The following is an 18,887-nucleotide window of genomic DNA, read 5'->3' on the forward strand; positions in this document are numbered from 1 at the left end:
TTGATCCCAGGAGCCATGTTGTCTGGGGTTTCATGCACCTGGTAGGGTCACCCATGGCAAAAGGGTCCTAGGTGAGGGGCCAGACAAAGCACGGCTCACCAAAGCCCCTTATGATGACAAACAAAAATGGACTTCGTTTTTCCTCGCCCGGACGCGGGTCACCGCGGCCCCCCTCTGGAGCCACGCCTGGAGGTGGGGCTCGAAGGCAAGCGCCTGGTGGCCAGGCCTTCGCCCATGGGGCCTGGCCGGGCATAGCCCGAAATGAAAACGTGGATCCCCCTTCCCATTGTCTCACCACCTGTAGGAGGGGCCAAAGGGGTTAGGTGCAAAGTGAGCTGGGCGGCGGCCAAAGGCGGGGACCTTGGCGGTCCGATCCCCGGCTGCAGAGGCTGGCTCTAGGGACATGGAATGTCACCTCTCTGGCTGGAAAGGAGCCCGAACTGGTGTGTGAGGCAGAAAAGGTCTGACTAGACATCGTCGGACTTGCCTCCACACATAGTTTGGGCTCTGGTACAAGCCCTCTCGAGAGGGGCTGGACTCTCTTCCACTCTGGAGTTGCTCACGGTGAGAGGCGTCGAGGAGGTGTGGGCATACTTATTGCCCCCCGGCTGGGCACCTGCACATTGAGGTTCACCCTGGTGAGGGAGAGGGTAGCCTCCCTCCGGCTTCGGGTGGGGGGGACGGATCTTGACTGTTGTTTGTGTCTATGCACCGAACGGCAGCTCAGAGTACCCACCCTTCTTGGAGTCCCTGGAGGAAGTGCTGGAGAGCGCTCCTTCTGGGTGACTCTATCGTGCTACTGGGTGACTTCAATGCTCACGTGGGCAATGACAGTGAGACCTGGAAGGGCGTGATTGGGAGGAACGGCCCCCCTGATTTGAACTCGAGCGGTGCTCTATTGTTGGACTTCTGTGCTCGACATGGATTTTCTATAATGAACACCATGTTCAAATATAAGGGTGTCCATGTGTGCACTTGGCACCAGGACACCCTAGGCCGCGGTTCAATGATCGACTTTGTAGTGGTGTCATCGACGTCGTGAGTTGGTGGGGAGAATACTTCGAAGACCTCCTCAATTCCACCGACACACCTTCCATTGTGGAAGCAGGGCCGGAAGACTCTGAGGCGGACTCTCCAATCTCTGGGGTCAAAGTCACTGAGGTAGTTAAAAAACTCCTCGGTGGCAGGGCACAGGGGTGGATGAGATCCGCCCGGAGTTCTTAAAGGCTCTGGATGTTGTGGGGCTGTCATGGCTGACACGCCTCTACAGCATTGCGTGGACATCGGGGACGGCGCCTCTGGATTGGCAGACTGGGGTGGTGGTTCCCCTCTTTAAGAAGGAGGACCAGAGGGTGTGTTCCAATTGCAGGGGAATCACACTCCTCAGCCTCCCTGGTAAGGTCTATTCAGGGGTGCTGGAGAGGAGGATCCGTCGGGAGGTCGAGCCTTGCATTCAGGAGAAAAAGTGTGGCTTTCGTCCTGGTTAGGGTCCTTCAAATTGTATTCATTGAACCACACACTAACTGCTTGCTCACGGAATCATATCGATAAGGGAAGGTCCATCATGTGTTCTTTAAACGTCCACCCTGTCATAATCCACCCTCTCAATAGTGTTTGATCTTGACCAATGGGATTTTTAATAATCATCTTAATCAATGGTGAAATAAGGAAGTCTCAAAGACAACTTATGGTGACGTCTCGACGCCATTGTCTGTTGTTTTCTTCCATTGTTTCAGTTAGTGAGTGAGTGAGTGAGTGAGTGAGTGAGTGAGTGAGTGAGTGAGTGAGTGAGTGAGTGAGTGAGTGAGTGAGTGAGTGAGTGAGTCAGTCAGTCAGTCAGTCAGTCAGTCAGTCAGTCAGTCAGTCAGTCAGTCAGTCAGTCAGTCAGTCAGTCAGTCAGTCAGTTAGTTAGTTAGTTAGTTAGTTACAATACAAAGACTAAAATGACACCGGTATGTTTCCAAATGTTGAAGGGTTAACAAGCATAAGTGTTGATATTGCATATCTACAGAGGTAGAATATTTCTAAATATGCATGGTTTCTTAGCGGAAAACCATGTAACAGATTGTGAGCAGTCTCCACAACACAACGCCGTCAAGCTTTCATCATAAAATCGAAGTCACAAGCGTAGGCAGGCAGCCTCTGGAAAGATAAATATCTTAATTATTCCAACAGTCTTGAGGGAGGCAAGATACTCACATCCCAGCTAAAAGCACTGCCTGCTTATTCTGAAGGAGATCAAAGACAGGCTGTGATTGAACACGTTTTAAGTCAAATACGAAACATGAATAAAACATGTCATATAAGTTGTGTATAGCCTGAAGAAGATAATTGAGAATGACCTGGTCTGATGCACAATTACTCACATGTCCGCTATTTAGGGAAAGATCTGAAAAAAAGTGTCACAAGGCCATTTCACACCAAGTGCGTGATGATCTTTATTGCTTCCCTCTTTTCCCCTCCTCCTTCTGTCTTTTTGTTGCATCCTGATATCTATTTAGCTGGATGACGGTCAAGATCCAGTTCTGATGACCACCGTGGCAATGCCTGTGTTCAGTACCAAGAATGAGACTGTAAGTATCAGCACCATTATTTCATTATGACTCCGTTGTCAGGTTCCAAGGAATGTGAAGTGACGTTTCTTTGACTGCTTGCTTTTTGAATGAAGGATTGACTTTACAGGCCCACTTAATTTTGAATTATAGGAATCTTTAAAAGAGCGCTTAGACTTGTCAAGAAAATCAGGTTGAAAATGTTCAGACTACTTTCAACAATTGGTCCTTAGAGTACATTTGTCTGGCGCGGCACCTCAATTAACATGTCAATGCAGGAGCTCATAGTAACAGATTAGTACAAAGTTTTAAATCAACGTGTGGATTACCTTCCAAGTGTGTTTTGCACGAAATCTTTTCAAATAATTCTCAATTTTCTTTTTTTTGTATTTTATTTTGTGTTTTTAGCGGAACCATGGCATTTTGCTTGGGGTGGTAGGAACTGATGTCCCTGTCTCAGAGCTCCTCAAGACTATTCCTAAATACAAGGTATACGATGCTATTATTATTTGTACAAAGGCCCATTATAATTATACACACTTCATGCGGACTCGGTAATTGGAGTTGCAAATTGCGGCCAGGATAAAGAAAAGATTTTTCATATGGAGGTTTGATGCTTATTGTTCTTGTCTTCTTACTCCATTGCAATAATCAAAGAATCAAGTTAATTATATAGCACGGACAGCAGTGCTACTTGATGCTTGTGTCCCCTTTTTTTTATATGTATTATATAGAGAAATGTTTTTTTTAATTATTTAATAACAATTTAAATTAAAAGATTAATAAATATATTTTGTTGCTTTTCTTTTTCATTATTGTAGTTAGGAGTGTCATTAAGCTGTACATCATAGCCAGGATTTCTCATGTCATCTAATCATAATGTGGAGAAAAACATGGGTAATCCAAACTCTTCCAAATTATTTTTAATAAATAATGAAAGTCAGCATGAAGAAGCACATTTTCAAAATAACTATAACAACAATCCTAGCATTTTTTCATTGAGACCCTTTATGGCAGTCTGTGAAATTACTTAATTTTACTATTTAATTTGACTAATTTTAGATATTTATTGAATCATCTATCTTTACGTTGTTTGTGTATTTTCTCTTAGTTGGGAATTCATGGCTATGCCTTTGCAATCACCAACAACGGCTACATTCTTACCCACCCAGATCTGCGGCCACTTGTAAGTACTTGTTGCTAAACAAATTTTGGACCGCTCTATTTTAGCCACCCTATATAAATTGCATAGATTATTGTTGAAAAATATTCCTCAATAGAAATTAGTTAATAGTCGTGAGTTCATGTCAAGTAAAAATATATTTTGCTGTCACATCAGAATGTCAATGGGCACATATAGTAAAAATAGACATTTGTGATTTGTAGTTAAGGAAAGTGTGACGCGGTCCTCCACTTCAAAGATACAATGTCTGAATGGTTATGATTAATGCTATTGTGTTAACTGAGCAAGAAGAGTGAAGTTGAAGGGAGGCTAAAAAAAAGGCAGTAATAATGGAGGGATGAGATGAGAAAAGATGAGGAGGAGGAGAAGAAGACAAAACAGTTGGTGAGACAGTCGGACAGATGGTTTAATAGTGATCTAATTAAAGATGTTAATGAGGAGTACTAATGAGGGTTGGGAGGCCATCTTCACTGATAGATGAACACGAACGAGACTTCCTCGTACGCACATTCAGTACCGCTGCACAAAAACATGTTGACACACAGATGGGTGACAAATTGAAATAGAGGATAAAACACAACGTCATGTATATTGCAAGCTGTTGGCTTTGTGCCGATTATCTGTTCGAATGTGACACACTTGAACCAATAAAAAAAAAAAATTGGACACGTATGATGAAATCATCCCATCATAATTTCTTTCCCACCTGACTAGTATGGTGACAGCAAAAAGCGAAGAAAGCCAAACTACAGCAGTGTGGATCTGTCTGAGGTTGAATGGGAGGACAAAGATGACACGGTGAGACTTTGCTGTTATTCTAACACCGTTATGAAACCCGTGTTGGACTCTCACCACTGTCTTTTGTGCTTATAGCTGAGAAATGCAATGGTCAACAGGAAGACGGGGACCTTCTCAATGGAAGTGAAAAAGAGTATCGACAAAGGGGTGAGCAACCCCCCCCCACACACACACTCCTTTTCGCAAACAAAACCATTTTCTGAAGCTTCTGAATGGAATTTCAAAAGCAGCACTTAGCAGAGAAAGACCACTTTGCCAAGAGGTTATACAGCGGTGTACACTATTGACTGGGGAATTTGAGTCTGATTTGGTTTGTTCTGCATGCACGAGTGTGTCTGCCTCAGTGTGTGAGCCCCTTATCTCCGACAGGCACATGTTGCTGAATATGAGAGTCAGCAGCCTGATGTGTCTTTTGGAGAGAGAGAGAGAGAGCGAGAGAGAGAGAGAGAGAGAGAGAGAGAGAGAGAGAGAGAGAGAGAGAGAGAGAGAGAGAGAGAGAGAGAGAGAGAGAGCAAGAGAGCAAGAGAGAATGATGTGTGTGTGTGTACGTCTGGCTTTGCATTGCACTTTTAATGCTTTGTAGACAACGTTGTACTTTCAGCTGATTAATAAGCATTCAATATGCAAATAGATATCTTCAAATACAGTATTCCCATTCATGCACACACAGCACTCATTCATATTCACAATTTTAATTAAAACAAATCCACAGTGTATAGTCCCATCACCACTAGATGGAGCCATGCTGCAGCAAATTGTCTAACACTGAACTGCTGTATAGTTGTACTGAGTTCATTTTGTTTCCTTTGTCAATCACTTTTTGGTTCTTTTATCACAAACAAGGTATTTTAGGTTGCATTACCTGACATGTTTCGGCATGAACTTTCGCCTTCATCAGAGTGTCAAATAAAATGAAGGCGGAAGTTCATGCCGAAACATGTCAGGTAATGCAACCTAAAATACCTTGTTTGTGATAAAAGAACCAAAAAGTGATAAACTGCTGTATGTTATTGCCTCTGCTAAGAAGACTGGCACAAGAGCTCGTTCATGTCCGTTTTGTTACAGAAGCGCGTGCTGGTGATGCACAATGATTACTACTACACAGATATCCAGGGTACTCCTTTCAGGTGAGAAATATTTGGATATTTATTTTTGCACAATAAAGATTAAAAGAGGAGGGATTTGTTTTGTTTTTGCTAGTCTTGGAGTAGCTCTTTCGAGAGGCCACGGCAAGTTCTTCTTCGCAGGGAATGTGACTGTGGAAGAAGGTATGACATGCACAGTAGTTTTGTTGTTGTTATTGTCATATGATTTTATGTAGTGGGTATAAAAAGTGTACACACGTCAATTAAACGTTATACTATTATTATTATTATTATTATTATTATTATTATCAGCAGCAATCAAACTATAACTTGTACAACTCAACTGGGGAAAAAACATCTTTTCATGAGGGAGGTTGAAGTAATCATATTGATTAATGTGGTTGCACTAGGTTAGTGTTTCAAAATCGGGTCACAGTTCATAACAGTGGCAATAAAGTTACTGGTTAGAAAATTCAGCTGTCAGAGTTTGTGTCTTCAAGTTTTTGTAGGGTCTAGTGTTTCACAGTTAAGGTTGGGGTTTCAAAATAGTGCTTCAAAGTAGGCTTGGGGCTTTCAAAGTAGGATTTCAAATAACAGTGTGGGTTTCAATGTATGGTTCCCAGTAATTTCATATTCCACATCTTTCCATATCATTCAATATTTTTCAATACCATTCCTCATCATTCATTCATTCATTCATTCATTCATTCATTCATTCATCTTCCAAACCTCACGAGGCTCGCAGGCGTGCTGGAGCCATATTTTTGCATAAAATTCAGTAATTTTTATTATCAATCGTTGTCATTCTGGGTTGTTGCATACCATTTCACATCATTCAATATCTTTCAACATTGTGACATACAAGTCAATATCAAATGTTTATAATCCAACATTCACACGCAGTTTCTCCAAAAAAGTGCATTCGATAGTCATCCTATTGATTAGTTCATATTTTTTTTCACTGTGAGTTATTTATCTCTCGTGCTGCAATGTGTGCATCGGTGTTCTAAAAACATTGGTGTTACCACTGACAATTTGTGTTTTGAATGCAACAAAACTCCTAATAGGTTGTTGAATAAGTTGCTTAAAGTTGCCAAGTCACTCCTCACAATTTGTAGAAGTCCTCATAGGTCGTAAAATTTCACTTCTCACGCTGAAGTAGTAGATATATCATGAAACCTCCAAGTTTAATATTTCTTTGGTGACTCTTTAGATGTGTTGACTATATCTTGATAGATGCTTATGTCAACCACAGTGTCTAACTTCCTTCTCCAGCCTCATGCATGTAAATATTCATGTCACGGTGGTCTCTTTGTAACTCCAAAGATATCCATCATTGGGAGCACTGTGAGCATGACTTGGCTCTTCCTGAACTAATCAGTCCTGCCAAAACCAGACACCAAATACATTTTTCACACATGCTGCATGTGTTTGCCAAGGTCAGACTTAAACAGCTTCTCCGGCTTAACTAAATGCTTATTCAAATCATCTATTTTTCTTTATTATTATCTTTATTTTTTTACAGGTCTTCATGACTTAGAGCACCCTGATGTAGCCCTTGCAGATGAATGGTAAGAGTAAAAATGAATTCAACATTGTTTGAGTTGTTTCAGTCAATATTATGAAAATAATTATATTCCTTAGTCATGAGATGTTGAGTTCACAGTTTTTTTTTTTTTTTTTGGAGCAAGTAGTGTTGTTAAAGTTAATAATTTGAATTCAGACACTTTGTTGAGCTTCTACCTAGTCAGAGATAGGAAATCTGAAATAAATATATAATGCTACTGATCCTGAATGATGAGTTATGCTTAAAATATAAAAACAGTACCCTGTTGCGACATTGCAGCCAGTCCTCGATAAATATTTACCGTATTTTTGGAGTATAAGTCGCACCGGAATATAAGTCGCACCAGCCATAAAATGCACAATAAAGGGGGAGAAAACATATAAGTCGCACCTGAGTATTAGGGAAATTTATTTGACAAAATCCAACACCAAGAACAGACATTAATAAGCATCAGGCTGAATGGTACGGTATGCTAACGTTACATAAACACATAAGAGAGGAACTAATAACGTGCCTGACGTCACATATTAAGAGTTATTCAAATAACTATAACATAAATAAGTTTATCGAGCCATCTGTGTCATTCCTATATCATTAAATCTATCGAAATCTTCGTCCTCCATGTCATTTATAAATAACTGCTGACTCCGTAAGTAAATGTGGCGCTGATGTCAGACTCGTTGACAGTTGCGGTTCCAATTATTCCACAGGCCTATATAACTACATATGAACTAGATATCAAATAACTAACATAAATAACAAGTTTATCGAACCATCCGTGTCACTCAAAATCATTAAATCCATCGAAATGTTCGTCCATTGTGTCACTTACAAACAACTCAGATGACTCCGGAAGTAGGTGAGGCGCTGACATCAGACTCATCGTCAGCTGCAGTTCCAATTATTCCACAGGCCAAAAGCGCTCTTATGCGCATTAGTGTGAAAATAACATGTGAAGTGATATACTAGTAAGTACGTAATATGTTAATGATCAAGTAATAATGTGTTAATAATTTCACATATAAGTCGCTCCCGAGTATAAGTCGCACCCCCAGCCAAACTATGAAAAAAACTGCGACTTATAGTCCGGAAAATACGGTAGTTGGTCTTTAATTTGGGGAAATTTTTTTAAACTGGAATTGTGAAACTGCTCCATATTCAAAACATCTGTCATCAGATACCATCATATATGAATAAAAACTAAAATTATTTTCATTTACATATATTCATCTGTCTTGAAACAGGACATACTGCAATACAGATGATCACCCAGAGCACCGCTACCTAACCCAGATAGAGGCAATCAAACAATACCTCAGTGGACATGAACCCCAACTACGATGTTTGTAAAATTCATGAACAATTTATCTTATTTGTGGTATTTTCTGGCTTCAATTTATGCCTGTTTTCTCTCTCTCTCTCAGGTGATAAGGAGTTGGTCCAAGAGGTGCTTTTTGATGCAGTGGTAACTGCCCCACTAGAGGCATATTGGACCAGCTTGGTGCTGAATAAGTCTGAGTATGACACACACACCACACACACGCGCACACACACACGCACACGCACACGCACACACACACACACACACACACACACACACACACATGCTTACACAAACACATGTGCTAATGTGGCTTTACTTGTCTCGAGACAGCATTTATTAAACATTTTAAAACACAGGAACTCTGACAAAGGAATTGAGATTGCCTATCTTGGCACAAGGACCGGCCTATCCAGAATCAACCTGTTTGTTGTACCTGACAAACTTACGAGTCAGTAAGTAAATGTTTCAATTTGGTTACTTCACTTGGCAAAAAGATAAAATCAAACTTTCCTTAGGTTTTTGATGAAAGAAATTCTGGCCTATGAATTAATATACATTTTTAAACGTGCATGGATCATCTCTGCCATTTCCGTCCGTTTCAAGAGACTTCCTGACTGCTGAGGATAAAGAAGGCGTGTTCAATGCCGATCATTTCCCCTTGTGGTACAAAAGGGCAGCCGAACAAGTTCCTGGCACCTTTGTCTACTCTCTTCCCTTCAACACAGGTTAGTAAATCAGGATATGTGGAACATTTCTGTATTTCTGTCACTTAATTTTCCTACACCTATTATTGTGAGAAATGTTCAGTTGTAATGACTTGCTAGACTCTAAGGAGTGGTTATCAAAAATAATACAATACAAAAAATTAACACAAGGTAAATTTAGGTTTACAATGTTGGCCTATTCTTCACACACACATTTGGTCACCTTCTCGAGTCATGTCCCCCCCCTTAATTCTGTGATATGCCCTTGCGGACAGGTCTGATTGCTTTGGGCTGAAATCAGATATGCTCTGAATACGTCCAGCCCTTTCCATAGTGACTTAGCCAGAACACACACAAACATGTACACACACACACACACATACACACGTGAACACACGCGCACACACACACACACGGACACAGTTCAACTTTTTTTCTCCTCCAAAGATGGAACTTGTTTTTATCTGTCCACAGCCTCGGGCTTTCCATTAGTTTCAGCTAATAGAAGTGATCCGAAAGCCTCTTATTTACTGGCAATGACTCGCCTTGGATTCACTCACTCATGGCAGGAAGCTGTGGCGTTGAAATAATACTCTTCTGCCGTTTATCTTTACTGCATCCCTCGCCACTCACTTCAGAACTGATAAAAAGAATTTGGAAAAGATTCATGAGGGGTGTTTGTGTGCTTGTAGGCTCAGAAAACAAGAGTGTCGTCTTATCCAGCACGGCCATTCAGCTCCTGGATGAGAGGAAATCACCCATAGCTGCGGGTGAGTAGGTGATGGCTGCTTCCATCCTGCAACCCCCCCCCCCCCCCCCCCCCCCCCACACACACACACACACACTCACCTCTAAAAATGTGCTTGCTAATATATGAATGTACACTCTAAAAAAGTTTTAAAATGAACAGTCTTCCATCAATTAGCAATTAGCACAAACTGCCATCTAGTATTTTCTTGCCATTCCTCTCTGTCTAATGTTGCTGTGGTTCTTCAAGAATAACACACACATTTGTCTTTCAAGCACTCACCAAAAATTGCTTATAAAAGCTGATTTCTACTCTATTTTTTATTTATTATTTCTTTATTTTATTTCTTTATTTTATATTTTTTATTTTCATTTATTATTATTGAATTATTTCCGCCAATTTGCCACGCTCAAAGATTAACCGCATTATAATATGATAGTTTGGGATCTCGTGTTATTTTTTGTGTAACAAGAAGTCAGCATTTTCGGTTGTCAACATTTGAGCCTTAGTCACGACACTGAAGAACAGCTGAGAGTTCCAAAGGTGCGCCGATTGTCGGCGATGTTTACCGAGTGTATCAGAGGCAGACTCGCTTTCGAACAAAATCTGTCCGGACAATCCAACTTTTTACAAAAAATGACACCGCGGGTAAGACATGTTTGTTTTTATTCATGGATGGGTTTTTTTTTTTTCACCCTAACCTGCTTGGGGACAAATCCACTTGTGAGGCCATCATGGATCTTTTGGCACAGCAAAAATTACGTCATTAAAGACACATTTTTAATGTTACATAGTATCGTATTGCAATGAAAGTAAACCTTTTTCCAACCCTCTAGATCTATGCATTGTGACACATTTTCTCAATTTCACATTTACTCATGTATAATACGTAACCTCAATTTATTATTTTATTTGAGGGTGGCTGAAATCTTTGTGATATATATTTTTTTAGAAAATATGGTACATACATTAATAAATTTTAACATATAGTACACTGATGCACAGATGATTCTACCCGCACCAAAATACCAGGACATCGCTGTATCTTGGCAGAGGGAGCAACCACCCAGTTGGGGAATAACCATTGGTAAGATAAGGGAGGCAACGGAGAAGGACAGGAAAAGAGAAACATTTTCACGGTGCCTGACTGCGTTGACATGAGAGCAGTGCATTGTGGGTGCTCTAGGCCTGAGGGAAACCATTGGAGCAGAAGGACAGAGATGAGAGAGTCTGTGTGGTGCCACAGCTCTCGCTCACTCACACAAGCACACACGCACGCACGCACACACACACACACACACACACACACACACACACACACACACACACACACACACACACACACACACACACACACACACACACACACACACACAAACATCCTCACACAGATACTACGTCAGAGCAGCCCACCGTGTTATTTTGTTTGTATTTTTCTCAGGTGGCGTCCTTGTATCAAATCTGTGAAGCTGCATTCCAAATGACTATACTTGCTGAAACAAGGAGAAAGAACCATGACAAAATGCTTCTGATGTACACTAATGATGATCATTTCTGTCAGGTTGGGGGATGTCTGTAAGAATGATTTTATGTAATAGAGTCAGATGGGAGGGGATATGTAGGCTGGAATGCAAATTTAGCGTAGGCCGGTTAGGGCCAGTTTTCACTGGCCTGCGTTGCAATGGGCTGTAGACTCAGGAATACGCTACGAGACTAACTTGACAGGACAGGCTGATGACATCACACGCCATGGGACCCCCATGGGCCTATTGCACCCCTCACCCACCCCTCTGCGTCCCCCAGACATCTCTTGAGTCATAATGTTGGACAACGCACGCACACGCATGTGAATGCCAGCATATCTGTGAGTGTGTCTGCGCGCGTGTCACATCCTGCACCACGTGCGGTGGCTTTGCTGGCATAACGCACAACGCCATAAATGTCAGGTCAGCCGTTAAGGCCAAAAGCATCTGTGTGTTTACTGTACATGCTTCAGCAAGCTAGAATTCAGTGTGCGCCGTTTTATCATTTTATAGCAAATGACACTGGCAAATGGCAAAATGGATAGATTTTTTTTTTCTAGTTTTATTATTATATTATATTATGTTATATTATATTATATTATTTGCCCAAATGCTTGCCTTCTCTAGGAAAGGCTCTTTTTGGTGCCACCCATGTGCTCTTGTTATAAAAATCTTCAAATAGACATTGATGAAAGCTTATATTGATTTTGTTCTCTTCATCTGAGTGTCCAACAGGGATAGATTTTTCTGTCTTGGCTTCTGTTAAGGAATTTGCTGAAAGATTGCTTTGCAATTGAAGTTCCAAATTTTTGGTTGTTTCACAAGGGTGCAGATTTCCCCACTTGAGAATGTCCACCTGCTCAACGGTCAAAACAAATACGGTTGACGGTTAAAATATTTCCATTTATTTTCTATACTGAACGATTTTCAGCCTGTCTCACAAACACCTCACTTGACTTTCCAGTAAAAGGTTGCATTTTGTTTGTTTGTGATTTTGTGCAGCAGTACAATAATGGTCAATAATCTATTTGTACCCGTAAATTTGTTATTGCTTCCCAACATCCCTTCAAGGGATGTCTGAAAAATATCTTTCGTAAAACATATTTCTCTGCAAAACTATATCACATTATTAGGCACAAAAATGAAATTCTCTACAAATACACAATGTGCATTCAGTACATACAGCCTACACACACCCAACTGTCACACAATCACTCATTTTTTTCTCATCACAAAGAAATAAAAACATTACTGAGACCAGCTGCCTACTACGAATTTCAAAAATTACCGTAATTTTCTGACTATAAGTCACGTTTTTTTTCATAGTTTGGGTGGGGGGGGCGACTTATACTCAGGAGCGACTTATATGTGATTTTTTTTCACAAACTTTCAAAATTCAAAAATCCGCGATGTAGTGAAACCACGACAAATGAACCGCGATGTAGCAAGGGATTACTGTCATTTGAACTCAGGTGACGTCACCAGTGCCGCGCCGCGGTTGTTTATATAAAGGACAAAGGATTCGATCACGGGATGACGAAGATGATGAAGGGCCCCACGTTTGAAGGATTTAATGATTTGGAGTGACACAAGGTTTGAAAAACCTATTTGTTATACTTATTTGATATATTTTATTTCGTCTAGCAACTTGTATATGTTTTTATCGTTACAGTTCAGTAGTTGTTGGCTCGTTGAATTCTTGTTTTGTTAAATAAAGAGCTGTTTACCAAACCCACATCTTTCCTGGTACTTTGTTAACGCTACAATATAATTATATACTAGAACTGTGCGGCGCACGCGCGGCGTTGTTGACATAAAGGACAATGAATTTGATCGATAGATTGAATGATTTGGACTAACACAGATGGTTTGATAATATTGTTGTTATATAATAGTTATTTGAAATATACTTTATATATCGTTATATGGGTCTGTGGAATAATTTGAACTGCAACTGACTTCGAGTCGACGGCGCGGTACATATGTGGCGCATACGCGGCATTGTTTACATAAAGGACGGTCGATGGATTTAATGAATTGGAGTGACACAGATGGTTTGATAAACGTGTTATTTATGTAATACTTATTTGAATAACTGAATGTTACGTCAGGCCCGTTCTCAGCTCCTCGTTTGTGTATATGTCAAGTTAGCATGCCGTATCTTTAGCCTGTTGTTGCTGGTTCATGTCTGTTCTTGGTGTTCGATTTTGACAAATAAATTAGCCCCAAAAGTGCGACTTCACTTTATTTAGGATTTTTGGCTGGTGCGACTTATACTCCGGAGCGACTTATGGTCCCAAAATTACGGTAATTTGATATTCAACAACAAAACTCAAAACAACAGCTGACAGATAACCACATTCTGAAATAAATTCCAAATACCAGAGCTTTACTAAGACCTACAAATATTAATATTGACAAGAGCGACCTCGCAGTGGTCACTGCTGAGGCCCTAAATGTAGCAGTTTGCATCTACTTTATCTGTGATATGTGTTTCTCAGAAAAATGGAATATATTCATTTTACCGTATTTTTTGGACTATAAGTAATGCCGCTTGTAACCCCTAAAAAGGGAAATATCCCCAAAGCGGCCTGTTCATTGACAATGGGCCTTATAACCAGGTGCACCTTATAATCCAAAAAAATACGGTAATATTTTCTTTGGTTTGCCCCCTTAAAGTCACATAATTCCAGTTCTTTTCAGTGCATAGTCAAATACCTGTGGAATTGAATTAGCTACCCAAGTTTCATAAAATGTCAAGTCACACCAACATGATTAATTTCACACACCTCTCTCCAGCACATACACACAAATATGTCATCCAAAGACGATTAGGTTAAAGGGTTGAGGCCCAAGTTTGAAGTTCATTTTTTTTTCTTGTTATCATCTCCTAGGCAATGGCATTCTCCAGCGGTTCCTTCTCATCTATCCTGGCATGATCGGCCCCACGAGCCGCTGCCAATTCCTCGTTTTTCTTAAGCTCCCGTTGATATTTGGCCATGATGGCGGCATAGGCGCAACCATATACCGCTGCAGCCAGCATCATCAGACACACGATGCCACACACAACACCGGTGATGATTACCGTGGCGATAGCGTGGCGTAAATTGACCGGTCGGTGCCTCTGCTTCGGCTCACACTCTGGGATATTACCCCCTCCGCCAGCAAATCCCTCCCCCATCATCATGGGGACATGGAGCGCGTGGCTTGAAGGATGAGCGTGGTTGCCGTGCATGTGGCCTCGCAGCAGCCTCTCTGATTCCAGATGATGTATGTTGGCAAACAAGTAATGGTAGCTTGTGGTCATGCAGGCATGGAAGAGTTGGTAAGGGACCTTCTGCAGATCTCTGTCTCGCATCTCGATGGGCTGGCTGCAAAGCACCTCGTCCACCATGCCACCTTGGGAGCAGAGATATACATCACCAGTTGTGTTATAATCCTTTTGGCATCCCGTTATAGAGATGACCTCAGTCATAGCTCAGCTTCAACCAGTTCATGGGCTCATAATGAATCTAGTCTATAATGCCTTTCTTGAATGGAGTGTATTATGATTAATGCTAGGACTTCAGGCCCTCTCCATTGCCCCTGTAACTCAGTATTTTATGTCTCACTGTCAGCTGACTTTTTTTAGCTCTCCAGATAATCACTGGTCTTCTCTTAGCTGCACGTTCTTCTATCAAGGTTCATTGTTCTGTTGTGCAGCACTAGTAATTTGCAGCTTTTAAAGCAGGCAGCCAAGGAAGTATGACCTGCTTTATGGCTTTCAACACACAATGGTTATTTTTTTTTTTATGCAGTACATCTATTGTACATTTCTCTCTCTTTCTACACACAATTGTGACACTTCTCCAATACATTGTGCAAGTTTAAGCCGCCTCTAATTCTCTCAAAATTGTGACAAGCAAGCAGCAGATTGCCTGCTATAACCACTAAGTTGCCAGACCGGGCCTTCGAGCACAGCCGAGTAGAGTCCTGAAGTTGGTATGGGTAAAAAAATGTTGGTGCAGTTATGGACTGAAAAACATCTTGCCAGGTGTCAATTTGGGAAGAAATATATTCACCAAATTTGCAGAGCCTAAGCTGTCAAATGCGGCCTCTGTTTGAATGATACCTAAAAATAATTGTACGAAAAAGCAATTGCAAGTGATTTTTTGGGTACTCTGTACATAGGAAGTTTTATTTACACACAAAAAAAAAACCTTACACTAAAATGTAATCACTTTTTTTTTGGGCTCCAACAGTTTTGTAAACAATGTATACATTGTATTCATCCTGGTTTTGGCCCATCGAGTTCCGTTTTTGAGCTTCTGTCTTGGCTTCTGTCTGAGTTTTATAACCCTACCGATATATTCTATTAATATGGAAAGAACGTTGACTTCACGCACCTTTATAGAGGTAAGTCTCAAGCCATAGCTTGAGGCCTATAAGGTGGCAGTCACACCTCCAGGGGTTGCCTCGGAGCGTGATACTGTCCAAGCGGGTCAAGGCCTCCAACAGCAAACGGTCTAATCGTGTTAGCCTGTTGTGGGCGAGCCCCAGGTGGCTCAGGTTTCTCAGATGTTCTCCCATGGCTCCAGATAAACCCCACAAGCTTATTAAAAGCACAAACCAAGAATACAACATGAAATCCGAGAAGCAAAATGATTAAAATTCCATCACGGTCCAATCGTGACAATTGCCTAACCTGTTGTGTGAAAGGTCGAGATGTGAAAGTGAATGAATGGATCCAAACAAGCGCTTATCAAGCTCCCTCAGGCTGTTGTAGGCAAGACTGAGGTGCTGCAGAGTTCGGAGCCCCAGAAGAGCAGTCGGCGAAACAGTTGTTATGGAATTATTGGATAGATCGAGAACACGAACAAAGGGTATTTCTCGAAAAGCCATGGATCCCAGGCCTCTGATTCGGTTGTCTTGGAGATATAATTCTTGTGTGTCTGGATGCAATCGACGGGGAATGTCATATAGGCCTCGACCCCTGCAGTCGACAGCTTTGGTGTTTGTGTTGCAGCTGCACTCTTTTGGACAGGCGCGTGACAGAGAGAGGAGGGAGAGAAGGCAACACGCCAGTATCACTGCAGGGACAGAAAGTAGTAATTATAAATTAGACATGTTGAATTTTAAAATTGGGCTTTGAAAATAAACTGAAGGTGTGTGTTGTCAACATGCATTGGAAAGGTAAATCTCAAAACAATAGCATTGTACTCTATAACACCAGACTAGTTGGGGCACACACATTCAAGCCTCCTATAAGTGGCGCTATTTTCTTGGAACTTCCAACATGCCGAACAATTAAATGCATCTAACTAGTGAGCTACTTTGAGAACAGTCCACAAGCAACTTGCTTGATCCATGGGGGAGCTATCTGCTAGTAATTGGTAAATGAAGCTTCACATTTGTTTCATGAACCAGTTGTTAAATTTTTTTGACTCCTCTAGATAGCACTGTTTGTTTTAAATGTCAAGATGTTTCGGCCCAATGTTGCCAAAGTGCCATCAAAACGTAAAAAAAAATAAATACAAGAAATGGGTCAAGAAGCAGGCAGCTCGGTGATGCACTGGTTAGCACGTCCGCCTCATAGAGGAGGGTGCCGGTTTGATTCCACCTCCGACCCTCCCTGTGTGGAGTTTGCATGTTCTCCCCGTGCCTGCGTGGGTTTTCTCCGGGCACTCCGGTTTCCTCCCTCATCCCAAAAACATGCAAATAGGCAGATTGAGCACTCCAAATTGCCCCTCGGTGTGAGTGCGAGTGTGCAGATGGTTGTTTGTCTCTGTGTGCCCTGCAATTCGCTGGCAACCGGTTCAGGGTGTCTCCCGCCTACTGCCGGATGACTGCTGGGATAGGCTCCAGCATGCCCGCGACCCCCGTGGGAACAAAGCGATACAGAAAATGGATGGTTCAAGAAGCAAATTTGAGGCTTCATTTCCCCATCACCACTATCTGTTGCCCAGGAATCCATGTTGGCAACCCCCACGTAAAAGTATTCAAACTTGTGATTTTCATGGCATAAGCAGACCATAAAATAGTTTGATTAGTTGAACATATTTTTCAAGATTACTTGAATGCAGCAAAAGTCTGAGTATGATGCATCAGAATGATGCTCACTCCTACCTCCTCGACCCGCTTAGACATGGGCCCTCTCTGACGTCAAAATCTTCAAACGGCAACCCCTCACCCACTCACTACCCACACACAAATCCATACATAGCAGATATTGGGTGTCTGATTCCTTTTGAGTTGACTTCACATGTCCATTCCTCTTGGAACATCGCTGCTGTATTTATAGCATTGGCTGGACTAGCTTGAGGCTAAATGAAAGGCAGTTCAGGCCCAAGCCTGGGAATGTAGCTAACTAATTCTAGTCTATTTACAGTTGCTGAATTGATTGGTAGGCTATGCAACGGTTTGCAATTCAAACCCAACAACATTACAGTTAAACAGTTTAGAAAGCATGAGGGAAGTCCAGCAGCTATAATAATTTTGTATTTTCACAATATCAAAAGGATTTAAAAACAGTTTAAATAAAAACACCAAAAAAGCGAGCAAGACCTATTTTGTGATCACGTCCACTATCGGTCAACAGACACACCATGAGTTCAATAGAAGCACAACTTATTGTAAAATAAATTAAAATGTTATTAGGTGTTGTTCTTATCAACACTTCAGTTGAAAATTCCAAAATGTAGTGAACCTATAAACATACATATCCATTTATAAAAATTGATAACTTAGGAAGAATATATCAATATATAGTATGATTCTATGGATACACAAGCGTTCGTTGAAAGAGTGCGCTGACACGTGTGCGCTTTGCATGGCCACACATAAACAGAGCATCAGCTCAGTGAAGCATTGTGGCTCTAGAACGAGGTCAACACTGGAGAATGGTTCCATGCTCTCATGTGTCCCTTCAGCCTCAAGTGCATGCACGGAGGCTTGTAATGATGTGCACACGCAGTCCACAGCAAGTGGCTAACACTTGAAATCAGCCTCGCACCAATGCCTTGCCTTTTTGGAATAGAAAGCTATAAGATTTGATGCAGAATAACAATCAATACAGCAAAGACTGTTATTTATATAAAATAATCTTATTATTATTATTATTATTATTATTTTATTATTATTATTATTATTATTATTGCAGTTGCTGTGTTGTTAAGCCATTGGTAAGTCAACATGCTGGGAACAAAAATGCCACGTTAATGCACACTGAATTTTTAACCCAAATATTATTGAATTGCTCTCCTACCTCTCATATCTGCCAGGCGTCCTTTGGCCGCTTGAGTTGCTGTGCTTTTTTTAATTTATTTATTTTATCTCTCCTTTTGGGTGCTAGTGACTGACCCGTGTTCAGGCTCCATTAGCTGTCATTGATGAGTTGAGATATCCTTATTTTCATTTTGCTGGCT

The 18,887-nt window shown here is 41.2% G+C and overlaps 2 protein-coding genes across 7 annotated transcripts in view; one reads left to right on the forward strand and one right to left on the reverse strand.

Moving 5' to 3' along the window:
• LOC147061529 (voltage-dependent calcium channel subunit alpha-2/delta-3-like) overlaps positions 1-18,887 on the forward strand; it is a 77,955-nt gene that overhangs the window by 43,688 nt on the left and 15,380 nt on the right. For 4 of the 6 annotated variants that reach the window (XR_015066926.1, XM_085918520.1, XM_085918513.1 and 1 more), the window contains exons 13-24: positions 2,502-2,573; positions 2,961-3,041; positions 3,664-3,738; positions 4,450-4,533; positions 4,609-4,680; positions 5,599-5,660; positions 5,734-5,801; positions 7,144-7,189; positions 8,430-8,527; positions 8,610-8,961; positions 9,113-9,234; positions 9,906-9,983. Coding sequence is in view for 5 of the 6 variants with exons in the window: in XM_085918520.1 (XP_085774646.1) it covers positions 2,502-2,573; positions 2,961-3,041; positions 3,664-3,738; positions 4,450-4,533; positions 4,609-4,680; positions 5,599-5,660; positions 5,734-5,801; positions 7,144-7,189; positions 8,430-8,527; positions 8,610-8,961; positions 9,113-9,234; positions 9,906-9,983 (1,210 nt within the window). In the remaining variant the exon portion in view is untranslated. Of the gene's footprint in view, positions 1-2,501; positions 2,574-2,960; positions 3,042-3,663; positions 3,739-4,449; positions 4,534-4,608; positions 4,681-5,598; positions 5,661-5,733; positions 5,802-7,143; positions 7,190-8,429; positions 8,528-8,609; positions 8,962-9,112; positions 9,235-9,905; positions 9,984-10,966; positions 11,049-11,402; positions 12,734-18,887 lie in introns of those variants that run through there. The other 2 variants (XM_085918553.1, XM_085918540.1) reach the window with 2 other exon arrangements.
• On the reverse strand, positions 14,375-18,749 carry lrtm1 (leucine rich repeat transmembrane protein 1). Its single transcript, XM_085918565.1, has 4 exons — positions 18,728-18,749; positions 16,169-16,553; positions 15,870-16,075; positions 14,375-14,883 (listed from the first exon to the last, which is right to left on the reverse strand). The coding sequence occupies exons 1-4, from the start codon at positions 18,732-18,734 to the stop codon at positions 14,375-14,377; spliced, it is 1,107 nt and encodes a 368-aa protein (XP_085774691.1). The 5' UTR covers positions 18,735-18,749.

The sequence above is a fragment of the Syngnathus leptorhynchus genome, chromosome 1, assembly GCF_054491065.1.
Source record: "Syngnathus leptorhynchus isolate UIUO chromosome 1, UIUO_Slep, whole genome shotgun sequence".
Classification (NCBI taxonomy): Eukaryota; Metazoa; Chordata; class Actinopteri; order Syngnathiformes; family Syngnathidae; genus Syngnathus; species Syngnathus leptorhynchus.